Genomic DNA, 18,977 nt, shown 5'->3' with positions numbered 1-18,977 from the left:
CTAAAATCTTCGTAGGATACGTATCGAAGATGAGGCTTACTTATATTATGATAGCATGTTGTACTTATTGGTCATTATTATTATGTTAATTAAAATTTTCCTCCTTATTCAGATTTTGTTTGTCTATTAGTTACACTTCGAACTCATAATAGTGTAAAGACATTATGTAACAAAATTTGTCTCAGCCAATTGATCATTGCTTATTAGTTTTAAATTCGTGTGTGTATTCCTCTCAAATTCGTGCATCATGTTCCAGCCGAATTACTCATCCCATTATTACTCAATCACCTTGTTATGGGAACCCGAAATCAATAGCAATTATGCTTTAATGTTCTTACAGGTTCCACAGGACGATTGGGGATATTTTATCACTCGAATCGAATCATGTTTATTCCAACAGTTACATCATAATTTGAAAACCCCATATAAAAGCCCAACAAATCTCTTCAACTTTTATTTCGGTCATAAAAGTCTCTTAAAAAACTTATAGTACGCATAAAAGTCTTTGTTTTTGTTTTATGATATTTTTTTTTCATTAAAAAAATTATCTAAACAAAAATTTATTACATGTATACTAAAGAGTATTTCATCGAAAATTTTGGGGTAATAGCACCTAAATGCAACTGAAATCCTTTTTGAAATGATCACCTTCCGTATTAGAAGGCATTTTATACTTCATTATGACACCATGTCTGTTGGCAATGCAAACTCGTACACCCTTTCTTGGGCCTTCTTAGCCTGCATTCACAACACAAGAGCTATCAACTACGATGGTCAAATACGACCTCCAAAAATCAAAAGGCAATACGTAAGAGTGGTTGATGATTATCAGGTATTGGAAACTAGCTTGTATTGCATATAAGCAATAATCAGTCCATTATACAGATGTTTCTCAATATTTTGTTTTTTCTTTTATCTCAACCAGTTGGAATTCAACAATAATCTGAACCTCTAAACTAAGTAAAATTTAAAGGAGGTCAAAAGTTGCCCAAGAGTTACCTTTACTGTATAATATTGTTATGATCTATTGGGTGAGAAGGAATCTCTCTACCCTTGAGTCGAAGTATGACTTTCAACATCTCAACTTCCTTATACCCCACTCATGACTGGATTGGATACATTGTTACTGTATTATTGTTGTTGTAATACGGTAAATCTCTATATTAAACAGTTATTCGTATTTCGTAAGTATTCCCAATTAGGCTCTCAAGACACCAAGCCCGGCATTTTAATTACTGGTAATGAAAAAGTTTCTGAATTATCCATTATCCAACCCATCCGGCCCATCCATATTGTAACCACATGAAAAAAGGGTCATCTCATCAAGCTTACTAGGTCAATGATATTTCGAAAAATATATGCATTGTGTTTTTTTTGGGGGAATGGAGAATCTACTCTACTATTAAATTAACCCAAAATCCCATATCTGATATTGAACCCTGGAGTTTACCCCAAGAAGCAAGAGTCTCTACTAAGTAGGCTAATCGTACATTGGGACTATGCATTGTGTTTTGACTTCAAAGAATTATCTGCTCAACTTTTTCCTTGTAGATTTGCACTCATATGGACATAAAATTCATTACTAAAGAAAACAAATTTTGTTAATACAAATTTTCTATTGAGAAGAGCTGAGAGTGTTACTTCTGAATCCCAGTTTGTATGTATAGTAATCGTCAATAATGAGGCCACTTGAACGATCAATGCACCTATTATCCCAAACCATAATCCCTGCATGATGCAATATTCTTCTGTTAGTCAAACAAATTTACAATTAGTTAAGAAACAAATTTCGTTAAATAAAAATCATCAATGTTTGTTCAAGATTTATGTATCCAACATGTCAAGTATAGGTTAAAACATACTTTGGATGATCCATATAACGTAGTCATGTACTATTATATCATTAAAAATGTTTGCACACAAACTTTATATGTACGGCAACTAATTTTCGAATTTAAACTAAGATTTGAAGTTATTTAGGCATGACAAATAGATTATATAATACCTTCCCTCCAATGTGCAATACAAAAGCTAGTAAAACAGCTAAAGGGATGCCCACAAGGTAGTATGACCCAAGGTTAATGTATGCGCCTATCTCCTGCCACCCACAACCTCGTACGGAACCTGTATGCAGACAATGTAATGCATATGTTATAAGCATATGAAAGTCGATACATGCTTTTGACACCTTTAATTTTTGTAACAAAAATCTGATTTAAGAGGGAGATATTGTTAATTAGTTCAGGAATTCAAAAAGAATTGAGGACTTTCACAAATTAAATTTCTTTCTGAAAACTGAATACATTCCAAATCAATTATGGCTCATGGTTCATTCCTTTGACCAAATAATGCGTGTATTTCTCTATGGTTTGAAATTATATAACTTGCAATGAAGATCCAATAAGTCATCATAGTTTTAATTAGACAAATAATATTAACAGGGCATGGTAAAAGAACCTGAAAGAACACATTGGAGACCATCCAAGAAGTTTGATGCTGCAAGAATTGGCAACATGGTTGCTACATATTGCACAACTTCAACCTCATTGCTAAACGCATATCCCAAAATATTACGAATCAATATTAAAACGGACCCTACCACAATTCCCACGATAATGGCTACAACTACCACAACAATGACTGATAACCGTGCGGTGCGTGGATGTCCAGCTCCCAACTCATTGGAGACCCGTGTACTACATATTCACCAGACAAAAGTGACGAAGTCTTTCATTTTAAAACATATATCCAAGAATGTATGAACGAAGTACGGGCACATACCTGACAGCACCACTAAGTCCAAAGGGGATCATCCACATAACTCCTGCAATGTTTAGACTACGGAAACAAAGGTTAACATTACTATATTTGTGAACCAATTGTGAATGTCCATGTGACCATGTATCATATAGAATATAACGTGAAACATGTATCCGTTTAGAAATAAAACAATAGTTATAAAACTATATCATGAATAAATGAATTCGTTAACAAAAACTTAAGTTAAAAACAATTTTTTTTTTTTCTTTTGAAATGTGTATTTCGAATCAGACGTGGTTGGAGGCAATTTTAACCAACAATCGTTGGACCTCACGAGATGCTGAGCATACGTTGCAATCTCTCAACCCCCCTCCTTGTGGAAAATTCCTAGATGGGAAACCCAAGGATTGTGTCAGCCGAGGCTCGAACTCACAACCTTGGGAGAAAACCCACCGGGGCCCCACATAGTGGGAAGTGTAAATTGATATTGTTTTTATTTATATATAAATAATAGTAATAGTAATATTAACATCACATGAGAATTTTATTAGAGTGGAGGGAGTGGGAGTTGGATAGGGGATTGGGTTGGGTACTTCAGGTACACCGCCGTCACCAAATCGGGTAAGGTGGGTTGGGTAAGAAAATTGGGTAAGTAAACCGAGTTGGTGGTGGTGGGAGAAAGGGAGTGATTTGACTACTACTTCCATTTTGGGTAGATTTGGGTAGAATTTGGTTGATTTGATATGGAATGTTTTTATTGAAAAATGGTGACATGGCAATTTGGGTAGAATTGGGTTGGAGCTCAACACTCCTTCCACCCTAGCAAAATCCATTACTTATTATAATAAATAGACCATATAGTATTCCATTTACCATATGGAAAGCACGGAGGTCTCCAACTTGGGATTTGGAAGTAGCCCAGAAAGTAGAACAATCATTTCAAATGACCACATCTCCAAACTGCACAATTCAATATTAATAATCACTTTGAGTCTGTCATTTATATAATTATATCTGTAGTAATCGGATGAGAAATAGAATCTACGTTCTCAAAAATTTAAATATGTGGTAATAGCTAGTAAAATCTTACCATACCATAACAGCAGAAGGTATTGCAAGCTTGATAAAAGCAATGATATCTTTAAAAGCTTCTCTAGAGAATCCGGTCCATGTTTTGGCACAAGACGATGAAAACTTGACATACAATGCTAATAGAATGACATTATTCCAATACGAGATTGCATTAGCCAGAGCAGCCCCTTTGCTTCCAAGCCCGGATTTGAACACCAAAATCCAACAGACAAATATGTGAATCAAAGTGGCAATCCCAGAACTCACCATCATTGGGAACACAATATTTTGCGTTTGTAGGAATCTTACAAGACATTGGAGAAGGCCATAGGCAAAGAGACTTGGAAGCATATACCGAGCATATAACCCGGCCTCTTCAGCTATGTCAGGGGCTTGACCCACGGCTGCTAGGATTGAACCGGTATTGAACCAGATGACTGCTAAAGGAATGCTGACCACCATAAGGATAACCATTGCTCTTTGCATATATATTCCTAACATATGGTACTGTTTCGCTCCATACGATTGACCACATAGTGTATCCAACGCACTTGCCATACCCATCTGCTCAAACCAAATAGAGTACTCGTAAAATTTACAATACCATTCAATGTCAATTATGGGTGTTTGTATCGGATATTCGGATTTGAGTCCCTATGTATAAGCATAAGATAATTTTCCAAACATTTAAAAAAAATATCTAGTATACACCTATTTTCCAAACATCTAAAGATAGTTGTGTGCTTCTTTATATTCATTATATGGTATACAGGAATCTGGACTAAGGAGTATGTTCCTGGCCATTTAGCCTTTTTTACATTCATTATATGGTGATTTTGAGAAACATAATCATTTCTATTAGAGTTCAAACTTTGTACAAGTATGAAAGTAAAATATATATATACTTGTTACTTAGACAGAAACTTTTAAGATGACGTGACGTAGTTCAAGTAATCATATATTGTTGATATTGATACAAAATTTGGAACTTCATATATTTTTTGGAAACAGTGTATACAAAAAATCAGATGTAGCTATGTTAAAAATCAAGAGATAATTAATCATGTATATTTATGGATTGAAAAAGATAGGCTGTAAACAAAAATTTAGAATATTCTAATCATAGTGAATATTTGTCTATGAAAAGGTACATGATATAATTATAGGTGCTGTTAGTTGCACAAACATTGAATGCAGCTATGTTAAAAATTTAGGAGATAATCATGTAAATTTATCTATTGAAAAGGTTAAGCTGTAAAAAAAGTTTTTTTAAATACTCCTTGCAGCAGCATTGTTAGACGCAATTTGCATAATATGATTTTACCATTCTTCTAAAAGGTTCATTGTTGAAGATGCCTTTAATAGCTAGTATTGATTATTTAATACTTCGTGTTACATAATGTTTTACTTACTTACAAAGGAGGCAGCCCTTATTATATGCGTAATGTGGCGACATGATGGTGGCGGTGGTGTAAGGTAGGTTATTAATGTAAAAAGGTAGTGTGGTTATTTTGGAAACTAAGGCGTAGATATTGCAAATTAGTTTTTTTAATGTTATATTGGGTACTAAATTGACTCATAGATAATGTTAGTTTGTTAATAAGAATATTTTGAGTATTGTAAAGTTAATCAAAGTTGAAATTGGGAAGGGGTAATTTATTTTACAAGGAATAGCAATTAGCCATCAGAAATGACTTGAAGTATAACTGTATGAATTGAAGTTAGTAGAATGCTTACAAATAAACTAAAGCCAGTGACACTAGCAAAGGAAGTAGCCATGGAAGCACCAGAGAGAGCTAATTCTCCAAGATGACCAACAAACATAATTGAAATAAGTTGAAGAGAATATTGAAGAAGAGAGACACATATGAGTGGTCCTGCTAGCCATAATTGTTTCTTTATTTCATCTAACACTCTACTACTTCTATCTCTTTCTTCATGGACTATATTAGTAACTAGAGGTACCTTTATGTGATCCTCCTCTCCTCTTCCCATTTCAATTGTCAAAACTACTACAAGTCTACAATAGAGATTGAGTTATGTGTATGTATATGTTATACATCTTTATTTATATATACATAGATGATAGATGACTAGATGAGAGGTTTGTGTTTGTTTGTTTGACCTATGTGTATAAATAAATAACATTAGGAGTTGAGAGGTCAAAAGCATCACGGGGTTGGAAAATGGGACCTCATACAGATACTAGTAAATTTGACTCGCGTAGTCTCATATATATATATTTTATATGGGATTAGTTTCCTCGAATGTAAGAAACTTTAAACGAATGTCTATAGTAGGAAATAACTAAAGTTGTGTGTATTGTATGTAAACAACTTTGAAATAATGTTTATTGTATGTAAGAATTTTGCTTCAACCAATTAAAATCTGACAAGTGGCACCTCAATATGGTTGCCACGTATGTTTTCTTACATATAATAAACATTTTTTGAAGTTGCTTACATACAATACACATAACTTTAGTTTTTTCCTACTATAGAAATTCGGTCAAAGATAGTTACATTTTAGGAAACTAATCCCTATTTTATATAGGCAAAACGTTTTTTACTAGTTTTGGTTCTTAATATTTTAACAGGGGTTGAGATATAGACAGTCTTATCTCTATATAGATATGTTGTTTTCAGTATCTATCTAAATGATACAAAAAAACCCTTGACCTCTACATGGGATGCGGATTAAACCTTTGACCTTTTGTCTCCAAAGACAAGGATGTTAACCACTTAATCCCTCCATAAGTGCAAAATTGTCCATATGTTTTTTTTTATGGTTCTTCAGATAAAATATCTCCATATGAGCATCTGGTCATCTTCACCATTTATGTCCAAAAATCCACTTCATATTCAAATAAAGGTTAAAATGAGGAAGAAGACCAGATTCTCATATGTAGTTTTTTTTCATTAAAAAGCGATTAACTAGATCCTCATATGTAAGTATATATAAATTTTTGATTTGAATTTTTATTTTTTGGATTAAATTTTTTTTTTTTGAAGTTGAAGGTGGAAATTCTTGAGTTTGGAACAAACCATGATTATTGTGGTTTAAATATCATCAATTTTGAATAGTTATTAAAGCTTCTAGTTAAGTCAATTAAAATATTCTTCTGATTTAATCACTCCTGAGTTTGTTAACGGCGGAGATTAAAACTGCAAAAACGACAAACATGATTGAAATGAGTTGACATGAGTTGAAGAGAATATTAAGAAGGAAGACACATATAAGGGGCATGAGTGTAGTACCAATGTATTGGCAAATTGACAAGTTTGGAAAAAAAAAATAGGCCAATGAAACCATGTCAAACTTCACATGTCAGCTTTCCAACGTTCACTTGCATTGGCCAAAACTAACCGATGAAACTTGTCAAACTTGCCGATCCATGTGCTATAGGGTTGCCAATTTGCCGATCCTAGCCGATGTTTTTTACCGATAAAACAAGCCGACTACACCCTTACCCCTAAGAGGTCATGCTAGCCATAATTATTTCTTTATTTCAACTAACGCTACTATTTCTATCTCTTTCTTCATGGATTATGTTAGTAAATAAAGCCTAGCGGTACTCTCCTCTTCCCATTCTAATTGTCAAAACTACTACGATAGAAATTGAGTTTGTTTGTTCGTGCTATGTGTATATAAATAAAAGAGATAAAGGTGAAAAGCATCACGGGATTGGAAAATGGGACCTCATGAAACTAGTAAATTTGACTAGCATATTGTGTTTTAGATATTTTAATAATTATATATTATATATATATTGTCGGTAGAGCAGAGAGAAAAAATAGAAGTTATCTTTTGATCTAGCCGTTAAAATTCATAAACAAACAAATTCAGTGGCGGTTTAAGGTTTTTTGAAGCCTCAAACGGTATCAATTTTTGAGGCCTAGTTCATTACCATATAAATTAAGGTAAAAGAGAAAAAAAAAAAGTAACTCAATTTTTATTATAAACTACTAGTAATAACGGCGTCACTATAATGCAAATTGTATATCGTAGTTAGTCCAAAATCCAAACATTAAGTCGAATATACAAAATATTGAGGTATCAAAAATTTGGGGGCTAAAACGACCGCCTAGTTCCATAATACTATTGAGCCACCTCTAACAAATCTTAGACCCTGGAAACTAAAAGTCAGTATAGAAGTCAAACTTTAACTAATAAAAGTCGTATATATGTTTTGTCTTGCGCTTCACATCACAGATTTATCAATTCACACTAACTTGCCATTTGAATCCACAATTTAGTAATGTACAATTGGTTTAAGTCCGTAAATGATAGCCTGTAAACAACCTTTTCCACACGTGTTTCCATAAATTGTAATAACATTACAAATATAGTTTATGTTACTACATAATACATCACATTAAAATTCTTATATACTAATGAAGGCAATTACATTCAACGATAGTCAAAAGTCAAAGTTCATAATCAATATGATATCTTTATAAATGTTTAGAAGATTTATCATATACCGTTATAAAAATCACAAACTTTTTCTTCTCATTTCAGTGCATCGCAATTTTTAAACAACAAAGAAAAAGGCATTATGTTTTTACATTCATATATCTCCATCTCCTTATTCTATAAAGGCATTTTGTATATATTATTACATTATAATACTACGTAATCTTAACAAGTAGTAGCGTTTTCATATTTTTCTACAGGACTTTGAAGCAACCAATTGCCTCAATAATGACAACGTTTGATTTGGATAAAAATATCGACTTGAAAAGAAATGTGAATTTTTTTCTCTCTCAAATTTTCCTTTGTAGGACTTAATTGTGATAAGCTTTTGGATGATTTTGTAAGTTGGTAGAAAATGACATTGCTAACATGAATGAGTAAGAATATGTTTAGAAGCATTTTTACATCTAATTTTGGATTTTATTAATTATTAATATTTATAGCTAACTTTCTTTTATCGCATTTTGTTTTTAGTATGATTTTGATTATATACATGTACTATTGTGGTTATTCTTTGTATTTGTATACTAATTATGTATTTGTGTTATAGGAAATTGTTAGATAATGAGATCCCATTGATCTTAGAACAAAGATCAAGAGCAATAATAGGTTTTGCATTATATATGAAGATTAATCTATGTTATTTTTTTTTTTTTATGTTTTGTAACAAAGTGTATTACTCTTTTATTTTACATTTTTAAGGTTTAAATCATTTAAATATTTTTATTGTAATTGGACCGAAGTTTTGATGTTTTAAGATCTTAGTTCGTTAAATTTCAATAGCTTTTTCGTTCATTCATTATGTACATGTGTTTTTCTCTTTAGCCTCTTTTGATGATACATTTGTTTAAGATTTTAATTTGTTAATCCTTTAGTAATTGTAAATTTTTAAAGAAAGAAAATATAGTGAATGACACATGAGTCTAATCATTTAAGTTGCTAAAAGTGATGAATAAAGTTAAAGTCTTTATGTAATATCACACGGATTATTTTGTTTTGTTTAGTTTTTTTTCTTTTGTACAAGATTATTTTGGTTTTTGAAAACATTTGTTTTGTAAATATTTCACGAAATCCTTAAAAGGTTTGCCTTTACTTGGATCTGTTTTTATGTTATTAGTTATTCCATTTTTCAAGAAGAACCACCAATCCTTCCTGGAACTGAAAAAAAAAATACAATTTATAAGATAATTTTAAACAAATATCCATGTTTCCTTAATTTAGAAAATACATGCTAAATTTAATAAGTATATGACATAAGTTAGAGAAATATATTTAACCAAATCCGTAGTAATATTTACAGAAGTCAAAATTACTTAGCTTTAAAAAAAGGTCATACTTACATTAGAATAAATGGTAGTCAGAATTAAAAATTTCAAAAAAAAAGAAAATCAAAAGTTGAAATTACGAAACATTTACCACCAAATAATCTTTACTATTAAGAAAGAGTGAAAGACTTTCCCATTAAAAATGTATTTTATAACTAAATCCATGCTAAATTTAATAGATAAAATTTTTTAAAAGATTCAAGTAAAATTTAATAAGATTGCTTATGTTATTTTATAATTATAAAAAAGAGAAACACGAGACTATGAGTGGTTATTTATCATTTTTTTTTAATTATAAGTTTATTAATCATTATTAACCAAATTATGTCCTTTCTTTATCACAATATGTATATACATGATTATTATTTAAAGTTTCTTTAATTAACATAACTTTTAAAATTTATTTAAACTTATTTATAATTGAAAACCTTTTATATGAAGTGACCAATATATAAAAATTTATTCAATCAAATACTTAAAGATTTTTTTACCATTTCTATTTACTAAATTTGTTTTGAAATCACTTTTTATTTGAATTTTTTAAAAGATATACTTTACATTTGTTTGCATATTTTATATCTAAAACAGTATTTGCAAGAATTTAACCCATGTATTTTCATATAAAATTGAAATTTTAAGCTACAAAAATAACTTATACTTTTTGTTATCATAGCATAAAAAAACATTTAATAAGAAACATATCTTAAAATAGGCGGGATATATAAATTATCTAACTATTACTTTTGAAAGTTACTTATAAAAACGGGTGAGGATGATGACGATCCAATTCACCTAACGTCGACTTTCAAATTTCTAATGTATGTATAAATAAATTTTTATAAAACAATAACTAAAATAAATACCCGTATAATTATAATATAGTTATAACGAGTTTAGGCTAATGGGTTCGAGTTGACGGGTTGGATACCCAACCTGAACCCGACTTAATATCGAAGACGATTTAGAAATCTCAACCAAAACCTATGAACTCGAACCCAACCACTCCAATAAATAAGTTTACGAGTTATATAGGTTAGTGGGTATTCAGGTCACATGGGTTGGTGAGTTGACTGGTGATGAGTTGATCTTTAGACATATGAGTTCGTAGGTTGACGGGTTTATTTCATGTGAAATAGGTTGTTGGATCAAATGGTTTAGTGAGTTGACCTATTAAAATAAATTATATAGATATTTTTGTGTTGGGGTTGATCTCCTTACCAAAAATGTCAACTTGACCTCGACCCAATAAAAATTAAGTTGACAGGTTATCGGGTCGATATTTCGCAGCCATATCACAGTTTTTTGGGTTGGTTTCAAGTCGAATTTCGGGTAAAGTCAAGTGTTATCAATTTTAATACATATTGAACCGACTCTATATATGTTACATCAAAGAGTGCATAAAAGAGTGTATAAGAATTAAGATTTTATTCTAACATTAGGCTCGATTTCATACTAACTTTTATTTTTTTTGATGAAAGGATTTTAAGTTTAGTTGATAACTCGGTCACGGACCGGGTATTGATCTAGTATATATTGTTGGTAGAGCTAAGAGAAAAAAATAGTTTAAATTTTTAATCTAAGCCATTAAAAATAAATAGCAAACTAATCCTAGCCATTCAAATAAAAAGTCAAACCATACATGTTATAAACTTGGTAAGTCTTCAAATATATTAAAAATACTACAACTTGTGAAATTCAAATCAATAATAAAAAAAAACTGCCAAAAAAATTATAATCTCTTCACGTTTTTGATGTATGCATGGCAATATGGCATTATGGCAAGTTATTAAAACTATAAATTGTTATACATCTTAAGTCCGAATTTTTATTTCCATTATTAACACTAAGTTACTCTAATTAACAGTTAAGTTACTCTTATTAGTTTTTCTAAAAAAACGTTAAGGCTATATGGAAATATGAGGTTCTATTGTTATATTATTATTATTTAAAACTAGATGTATGCTCGCACAATGCGACGGCGATGGTGGTAGCGATGACGACAATAGTGGTGACGGCGACGGTGGTGGCTCGAAATGTAAAATGAATTTATGTAAGAATTGTTCGTGTGGTTTATTTATGAGTTGGATGATATATGTTGTAAATTATTTCATTAAGAGTATTATAGGTATATTAGACGAAGATGTATAAATCAGTACATAAAAAAGAAAAAAGAGTAGTTTGTTTTATATATTTATATTTACTTTTATATTTATAAAGAAAAAAGATAAATGGGTAAAAAATGAAGCCTCTGGTTCCATATACCATCTTGGTACTCAGAGCGCACATCTAATCATCTTCACACATGAAACACAAAATATATTTTTTTCACTTACATTCGATAATGTTTCAACACTTTAATGCATGAATAAATATACTTTATATAAAACAATAACTAAAATAAATATAACTATAACTATAATATAAATATAACGAGTTCGAGTTAGCGGGTTACATATATCCAACCCAATCCTGACGTGTTATTAAAATCGAGATGGAAATCATAACCCAAAGCTGTCTACCCGTCAACCTATATTCAACCACCAACCCAAAAAAAAATCGGGTTGGTGAGCTGATTTCAAGTTATATGGATAGGTCATGGTTAGTCGGTTGATTTTGGTCACATGAGTTGCTGGTTTCACGCGTTAAATGGGTTGGTGAGTTGATCTCAAGTCATATGGGTTGATTTCAAGTCAAAAGGGTTGTGGGTTCTCAGATCAAATGAGTTGAGGAGTTGACCTATTAACAAACACGAGAGTAAGTACCCGCGCGTTGCGGCGGTGAGACGGTAGGGGTGATAGCTAGATCATAGAGTGTGATATGTCATAAAGTATGATAGTCAAATGCCTTAGCTGTACGGGCTCCACCCTCAGATTTAAAAATTCGTCGAAAGTATATATCGAATGACATCTCTAATGAAAGAGCATGAAATTTTAAGAACACCCATATAATTTTTTATAATTTATCGATATACGGTTTTTGAGATAAAAGATTTTGAATGAATTGGAGGAAAAAATGATTTATGCAAGATAGAGAAAAGAAATGATTGGTTGAGATTTGAGGAGAGAAAAAGGGTATTATAGTTATTTTAGGTAAATATAGTATAAATAGAAGGACATTTTAGGAAAATAAATGTTGAAACTTAAAATTTAGACATGGACTTTTTGCTTTACAATATAGTATAAATTATATTACTTTAAATATAAATATTTTTGGGCTGGAGCTGGGTTGACTTATTAACCCAAAAGCAAGTTGAACCCGACCCAAAAAAATCAAGTTGACGGGTTATTAGATTGAGATTCTACAACCCTAATCCAATTTTCCAGGTCGGATCCAAGCAAAATTTCAAGTAAGATAGAGTATTGACAATCTTAAAATATATCAAACCGACTCTAAATATGTTACATCAAAAACTGTACAAAATGTAAGAGTTTATTTTAACAATTTCATAAAAAACTTATTTTTCGGTAAACAGATCCTAAATTACTTGGTAACCCGGTCACCGACCGGGTATTAATCTAATTTAAGGTGAGTACGGTTCATTTTACTCTGTTTATGTTTCGGATCGAAAAATAAACCAAATTAATAGGGTTTTGGAGAAATAAAATTTAGGGGTGAGTACGGTTTGGTTTTGGTTGGCTTTTGACTAAAACCAAACCGTTATAATTCGGTTTTTGAAAACTAAAACCATTGGGTTTCAGTTTTTTTGTTTGGATCTATTTCGGTTCGGTTTTTCAGTTTTAGTGGTTGTTTAACCACTTGTGGTTTGGGTCTAATTGAGCTTGAAAAGTATATAAGTTTATACCTTATAATTACACCATAGTTAATTTCAACAAATTTTCAAAACAATATTAGTAACAATAACACTACAACAATGACAATAAATCCATTAAAGTAAGTTGTACAAACTTTAAATAAATTTTATATATAACTGTTTATATGTTTTATGTTTTGTTTAATTGTACAACTATTAAAACAAATCAATCTTGTGTATTTTTACTTAAAACAGATAAATGATATTATTATATACACCTAAAAATGCAAATATATTAACATATTTAGTAAAATCTAATAATAACATGATATAAAATAAATGTAAAATAAAGTAAACAATATATATTTTTGGTTTGGTTTTTCAGTAAAATCAAAACCGAACCATAACTTACGGGTTTTTGAAAACCAAAACCAATGGTTTTGTTTTTTCGGTTTTCATGGTTTTTCCGGTTCGGTTTTTCTCACCCCTAAAAAATCATTTTTTCGATAAATTGTCACATCCGTGGTTTTTTGATTTCTTTCCATTTTTTTTAAGAATTATATGTGAATGTAAACGTGAGTTACATAAAACCTTATAAATTAATAATGTCCGGACCGAGATATTTTAGCAATTAAATGAGAAATTATTATATCGATAAATTAATATTTTGTTAATTTAGATAAATTTTGCGATGTAAGTCGTGGAGAAGACATTGATGAACCCGAGAACTAATACGAGTATGCATTATCAACACAAAATGGTTGTGAATCACTTGTTTATTCATCGTGATATAAATAATAAAGGCTATGAGGTAAAAAGTATTAAAGAATTTATGGCAAAATCAATTAAAATCTGGTTGATAACAAAGTTGAGGATGCTCAATAACTTTAAAAATAAGCATTGTAAAAGGCAACAACTATTCTCAACTTTTTGTTGCAATATGAAAAAATCAATGCCGCAACTCTTGGGTACAATGAAAAAATTTAAAGATAAACTTAATATAACTTTGAAGTTCAAACAAAAAAACAAGCGGTTTTACTAAGCAATCTTAAAATTTGAAAGTTTTTAATATTTATTAATTTAGAGGTTCGTTGAGACCATTATAAATACACTGGATTTCAAAAAAGTTATTAAATTACTATATTAAATTATTAATTGAGGTCCAATTTTATACTAGTCTTACCAGAAAAATTATTAACTTTTATCAATATTATTAATTTATTAAGAGAAAATAGAGTATGTGGTTGTCAGACACTCAAGCTTGGGTGTAGAACCCCTCAGATATTAAATTTTTAATATATCTATAAATGTTTGGCCCTCTATATTTTTTATGGATTAAAAAAAAGATGCAAGAGGTTGTATACTATGTTTAACAGCCACAAAAACCCTAACCTCATTTATTAAATATAAATTTATAGACATTCTACTGTACATAAATACCTGACCATGTGTTCCAATTTCCCAATGGTTAAAGTATCTATCATAGATCATGGTTCTTATATATATGAGAAATGATTAACCTAAACTAATTAACCTAATTATCAACTTAATAATTTGGGCCTTACACGTGTAATTAATAATTTGGGCCTTACACGTGTAATTAATAACTAATGCTTAAAAGGTTAATTATTTTCTCTTTTTTGCCCTGCATAAATATTAGATCAAAATAAAACACTCTTTCATTTCTTGCTTGCCTACTCGAAAGAATTAAAGGAAAATCAAACACTGTTGTCTTCCATTAACCAGTTTACTCACCGTTATATTATATTTATCCGTTTATCATCTTCTTCTATAATACTTACAAAAAATGACATTTTTCAATCTAATGTAGTGTACAACACTACAACCATCCATAAAAATATGCAACACCAATTAAACATATAAGGTTAGCCTGACCCATGGATTATTTGATCTCTTGTCAGAAAGAACCATCAACACAAACAAATGATAAGTTATTACACATCCATAAAAGCTTTCAGTCATTAAGGGTGTATAGTAATTAGTAAGAGAGTAAAATAATTAAAACAAAAAAAAAAAGGCTGGAAAGGTTCAAAGGATCAACACCCAGAATTTTTCAACGTCAAAATCTTGAAACTGATTCAAAGAAAGTTTTTCATCCTAGCTAAATAAATAAAATAGTAAAATAATCAATCAATAATATAATAATAAAAATCAGTTTACAATTATGGATTCAATAAAGCAATTGATACGAATATATGCATTACATACTTATTTTAACTGGAGGCCGGGATAGCTACGCGAAGGGATTTGAGTATTGGAGGCAATATGAAAAAATGGGTTTTGTGAGATGTAAAAGTAATATGAAAAACGGAAGGGTAACTTTGACTATTTGATTAATTGTTTTAATACATTAATTGAACATGCTAAAATTTTTAGACCAATGAAAATTAACCTTTATTATAGTTTTAGCATTAAAATAGTTTCATAATATTTTATTTTTGAAAACGGTGTTAATTTAATTGAAACTTTAGCAGATAACGAGTAAATACCCACTAAATTTTAAATGGGTCGTGGCATTACAGGAGGATGCCAGCCTCCCATCTTTTTCCTTAGTCATCATTCCACCATTTCTTCTTCAACCTTCTTCTAGCTTCTTCAATTTTCATCTTAAATCAAAGCTTATCTTCAATTAAATTCATGAAACCCTTTCTACTTGAAGAAGAATAATAATAATAATCTTTCTTTTTATCTTCTTAGCAATTAAATTAGGTTAAAATTGAGTGTGATTCATCCTCCATAATCAAATAACTCTTCAAGTAAATAATATTATCCAAGTGTTTTAATAACAAAGAATATTTTGGGGTTTTGGTGGTGTGAATGTGTGTGTGCATGTGTTGAATTGCACAAGAAAGAAAGGAGAGAAAAGCTAGTGATTTTTCCATTCTTCCCATCTTATATTCTTTATTCAAGGTATGAATTTAGTTATTTATTATTAATTAAATTAGGGTTCATGCAAGTAATTAAGTTGGGGGTTTTCTTTATATAAGTTTAATTAATTTAATACAAGTTAGGGTTTTTGAGATAGTAAGAATTAGGGGTTTTCTTAAAAATGGATTATTGGCTTAAAATAAAGCTAGGGGGTTCATGGAAGTTGATAAAATTGTGGATTTTTAAGTGAGTTGGCTATGTGTAATGCTTTTCTAAAAGTTTTGTTTGTATTAAAGCATATTGATATGTGATTGCATGAATGTTTTGATAAAAGTGTTTTTAATGGTTTTTATGGCTAGCTAAACCACGAAAATGAATATTTTGAGTGTTTTGATTTAAAGATGTTGGTGACCATTATGGTCAAAATGAGAATATAGTAATATTTGAATAATGAGATGGCATGGCCACTTTATGGTGAATGAAATGAGATTTTTAGTAAATGAAAGATTATTTGAGAATGATGATTATGAAAAGATAGAAATGATGATTTTTGAGTAAAATGTGTTATGGCCATGTTGTTGTGAAAGTAAAATGAGATTTTGAAAGAAGCCAACCTTAGAGAATGGTGAGAATGTAAATTATGTAAAAGTTGGGTTGGGCATTGAGATGCTAGAAAAGATAGTAATGTATGGCTTGCTAGCCTTGTGTATGAAGTAATTGAGCTTGATGACCTTATATGTATGTAAATTGTGAATTATTGCTAGGTGGAAAGCAATATGATTGTTAGATGGTCATCATGGATTTGTTTGTCGCGATGGAGGTGAGTACTCTTGCATACTCTTATATGTACGTTGGGTCGATTACCATACGATGGTGGATTCCATGTGTGGTAATCAATTCGGCGTTAGGGCCTAATTTGAGGCCGGGGCCTAAGAACCTCATAGTTGAGATGAGATAAAGGCTTAAGAACCTTTGAGGCCTAAGAAACTCTTGAGATTATTGTTTAGCGTATATGAATCCATGTATGTTTTGTTAGCGCAAAGGTGAGTATGCAAGTGATGGTATGACGATGCCATTGGCAACATGTGATAGTCCTTTGTGTGTTTGCTCTCCTTCGTGTGTATAAGCGTATGCAATAGTATTCACTAAGTTTTGCTTACTTTTTAGTTGTTCACCCTTTTTATAGGTTGTCCCAGAAGTGGAAACAAGAGTAAGTGCTTCAAAGATTTATGTTGATTTGGAAATGCGAAAATGTTGGCTTATGCGGTAAACGTTGGTTGTGGTTAGAACCCATAGTGACTATTTTGGGCTATTGGCTCTTGGTACATTTGAAGTGTTTTTAGTATAGTTTTGTTTTGTACATTTCTGCAAAAAGTTGAGTTGGAGTCATGGTCTTTTGTATATTGATGTATTTTAAGTCTTGAAGTCTTGACTATTATGGTGGATTGAAGTATAAATCATTTTGGAGTCAAATTGGTCATTTTGTCACTTTGGGTAAATGCGGGCGAGTGACCTGTTTGGTTGTTTTAATGTAAATTTCAATGGTTAAAGTTTCGAATGTATCAGTTAGGTTGTAATATGTGATTTTACACTTCTTGATGTTTTGGTTTAAGAATTTGAAGCATGGAATGTGAATATATGGATTTTTGGGTCAAAATGGGTTTGTGCAGAAGTATGTGGAGTATTAGTCTGTTGTAAACTAATATGTAGAGTATTAGTCTGTTGTAGACTAATATGTGGAGTATTAGTCTATTGTTAAAAAAAAAATTTTGTCGTGTTCTTGATTAGAGTCTTGGGGCGTTTCATTAATAAAGGCAAAACATGAATTAAAATAAAAATATTTGTATGGTGACAAATATTAGGCCCAAATGCTTAGGTTGATAATTAGGTTAATTGTTTTAGGTTAATTAATCATTTCTCATGTATGATTCCTAGTTTGTGTGTTTGAAAATAACTTTTTATTATTATTATTATTATATTATTATTATTATTATTATTATTATTATTATTATTATTATTATTATTATTATTATTATTATTATTATTATTATTATTATTATTATATAGTTGGAGTTTACTTAATTTCTACAAACATATTCCATTTCCTTCATAAATCATATCCTTATGTTTTTTTTTTTTAATTGACTAATACCATTTCTCAATCCCATGTATCAAAATGCATGCTATCGGGTAGTTAAGCTCGTGTTATGTTACGGAATGATTTTTCAGATTTTTTACAACGGAGAAAACTGTCGAGTAAGGGTGAGCAAAAACCGAACCGAAAAATAAAAAATCGTAAAAACCCGACAAAACCGAAAAAAAAAAACCGAAAGCCGAACGAAATCCATTGGTTTTGTTTTTGTTTTCCAAAAACCGAACGGATCGGGTTTAGGTTTCATATGCCAAAAAACTGATCAAAAACCGAACCGAACCCATTATATTTTAATTTATTTTATATTTATATCATATTACATTCATATTTATTACTTAAAATTTGTAAATATGTTAATATATTTAAACTTTTTGTCTTTTTAGTGTACAAATTTATATAAATTGTATGTTTTAGATGAAAACGTACAATAAAATTAATTTGTTTTATAAAAGTTATATTAATTTTAACACCTAAAAAATATAATTAGTTAATAAAAAAACATATCTATATTTTAGTTTCTATAGCATAGTTTTTTTGTTAACAACTGAAATTT

General features: G+C 30.3%; 1 protein-coding gene across 1 annotated transcript; it reads right to left on the bottom strand.

Moving 5' to 3' along the window:
• Window positions 1-490: 490 nt before the first annotated feature.
• Window positions 491-5,943, bottom strand: LOC122608113 (protein DETOXIFICATION 16-like). Its single transcript, XM_043781206.1, has 8 exons — window positions 5,569-5,943; window positions 3,851-4,395; window positions 3,634-3,720; window positions 2,782-2,838; window positions 2,458-2,696; window positions 2,006-2,124; window positions 1,642-1,728; window positions 491-738 (listed from the first exon to the last, which is right to left on the bottom strand). The coding sequence occupies exons 1-8, from the start codon at window positions 5,824-5,826 to the stop codon at window positions 679-681; spliced, it is 1,452 nt and encodes a 483-aa protein (XP_043637141.1). The 5' UTR covers window positions 5,827-5,943; the 3' UTR covers window positions 491-678.
• Between the last annotated feature and the right edge of the window lie 13,034 nt (window positions 5,944-18,977).

The sequence above is a fragment of the Erigeron canadensis genome, chromosome 1, assembly GCF_010389155.1.
Source record: "Erigeron canadensis isolate Cc75 chromosome 1, C_canadensis_v1, whole genome shotgun sequence".
Lineage (NCBI taxonomy): Eukaryota > Viridiplantae > Streptophyta > Magnoliopsida > Asterales > Asteraceae > Erigeron > Erigeron canadensis.
This window is presented reverse-complemented; position numbering and strand designations above follow the sequence as displayed.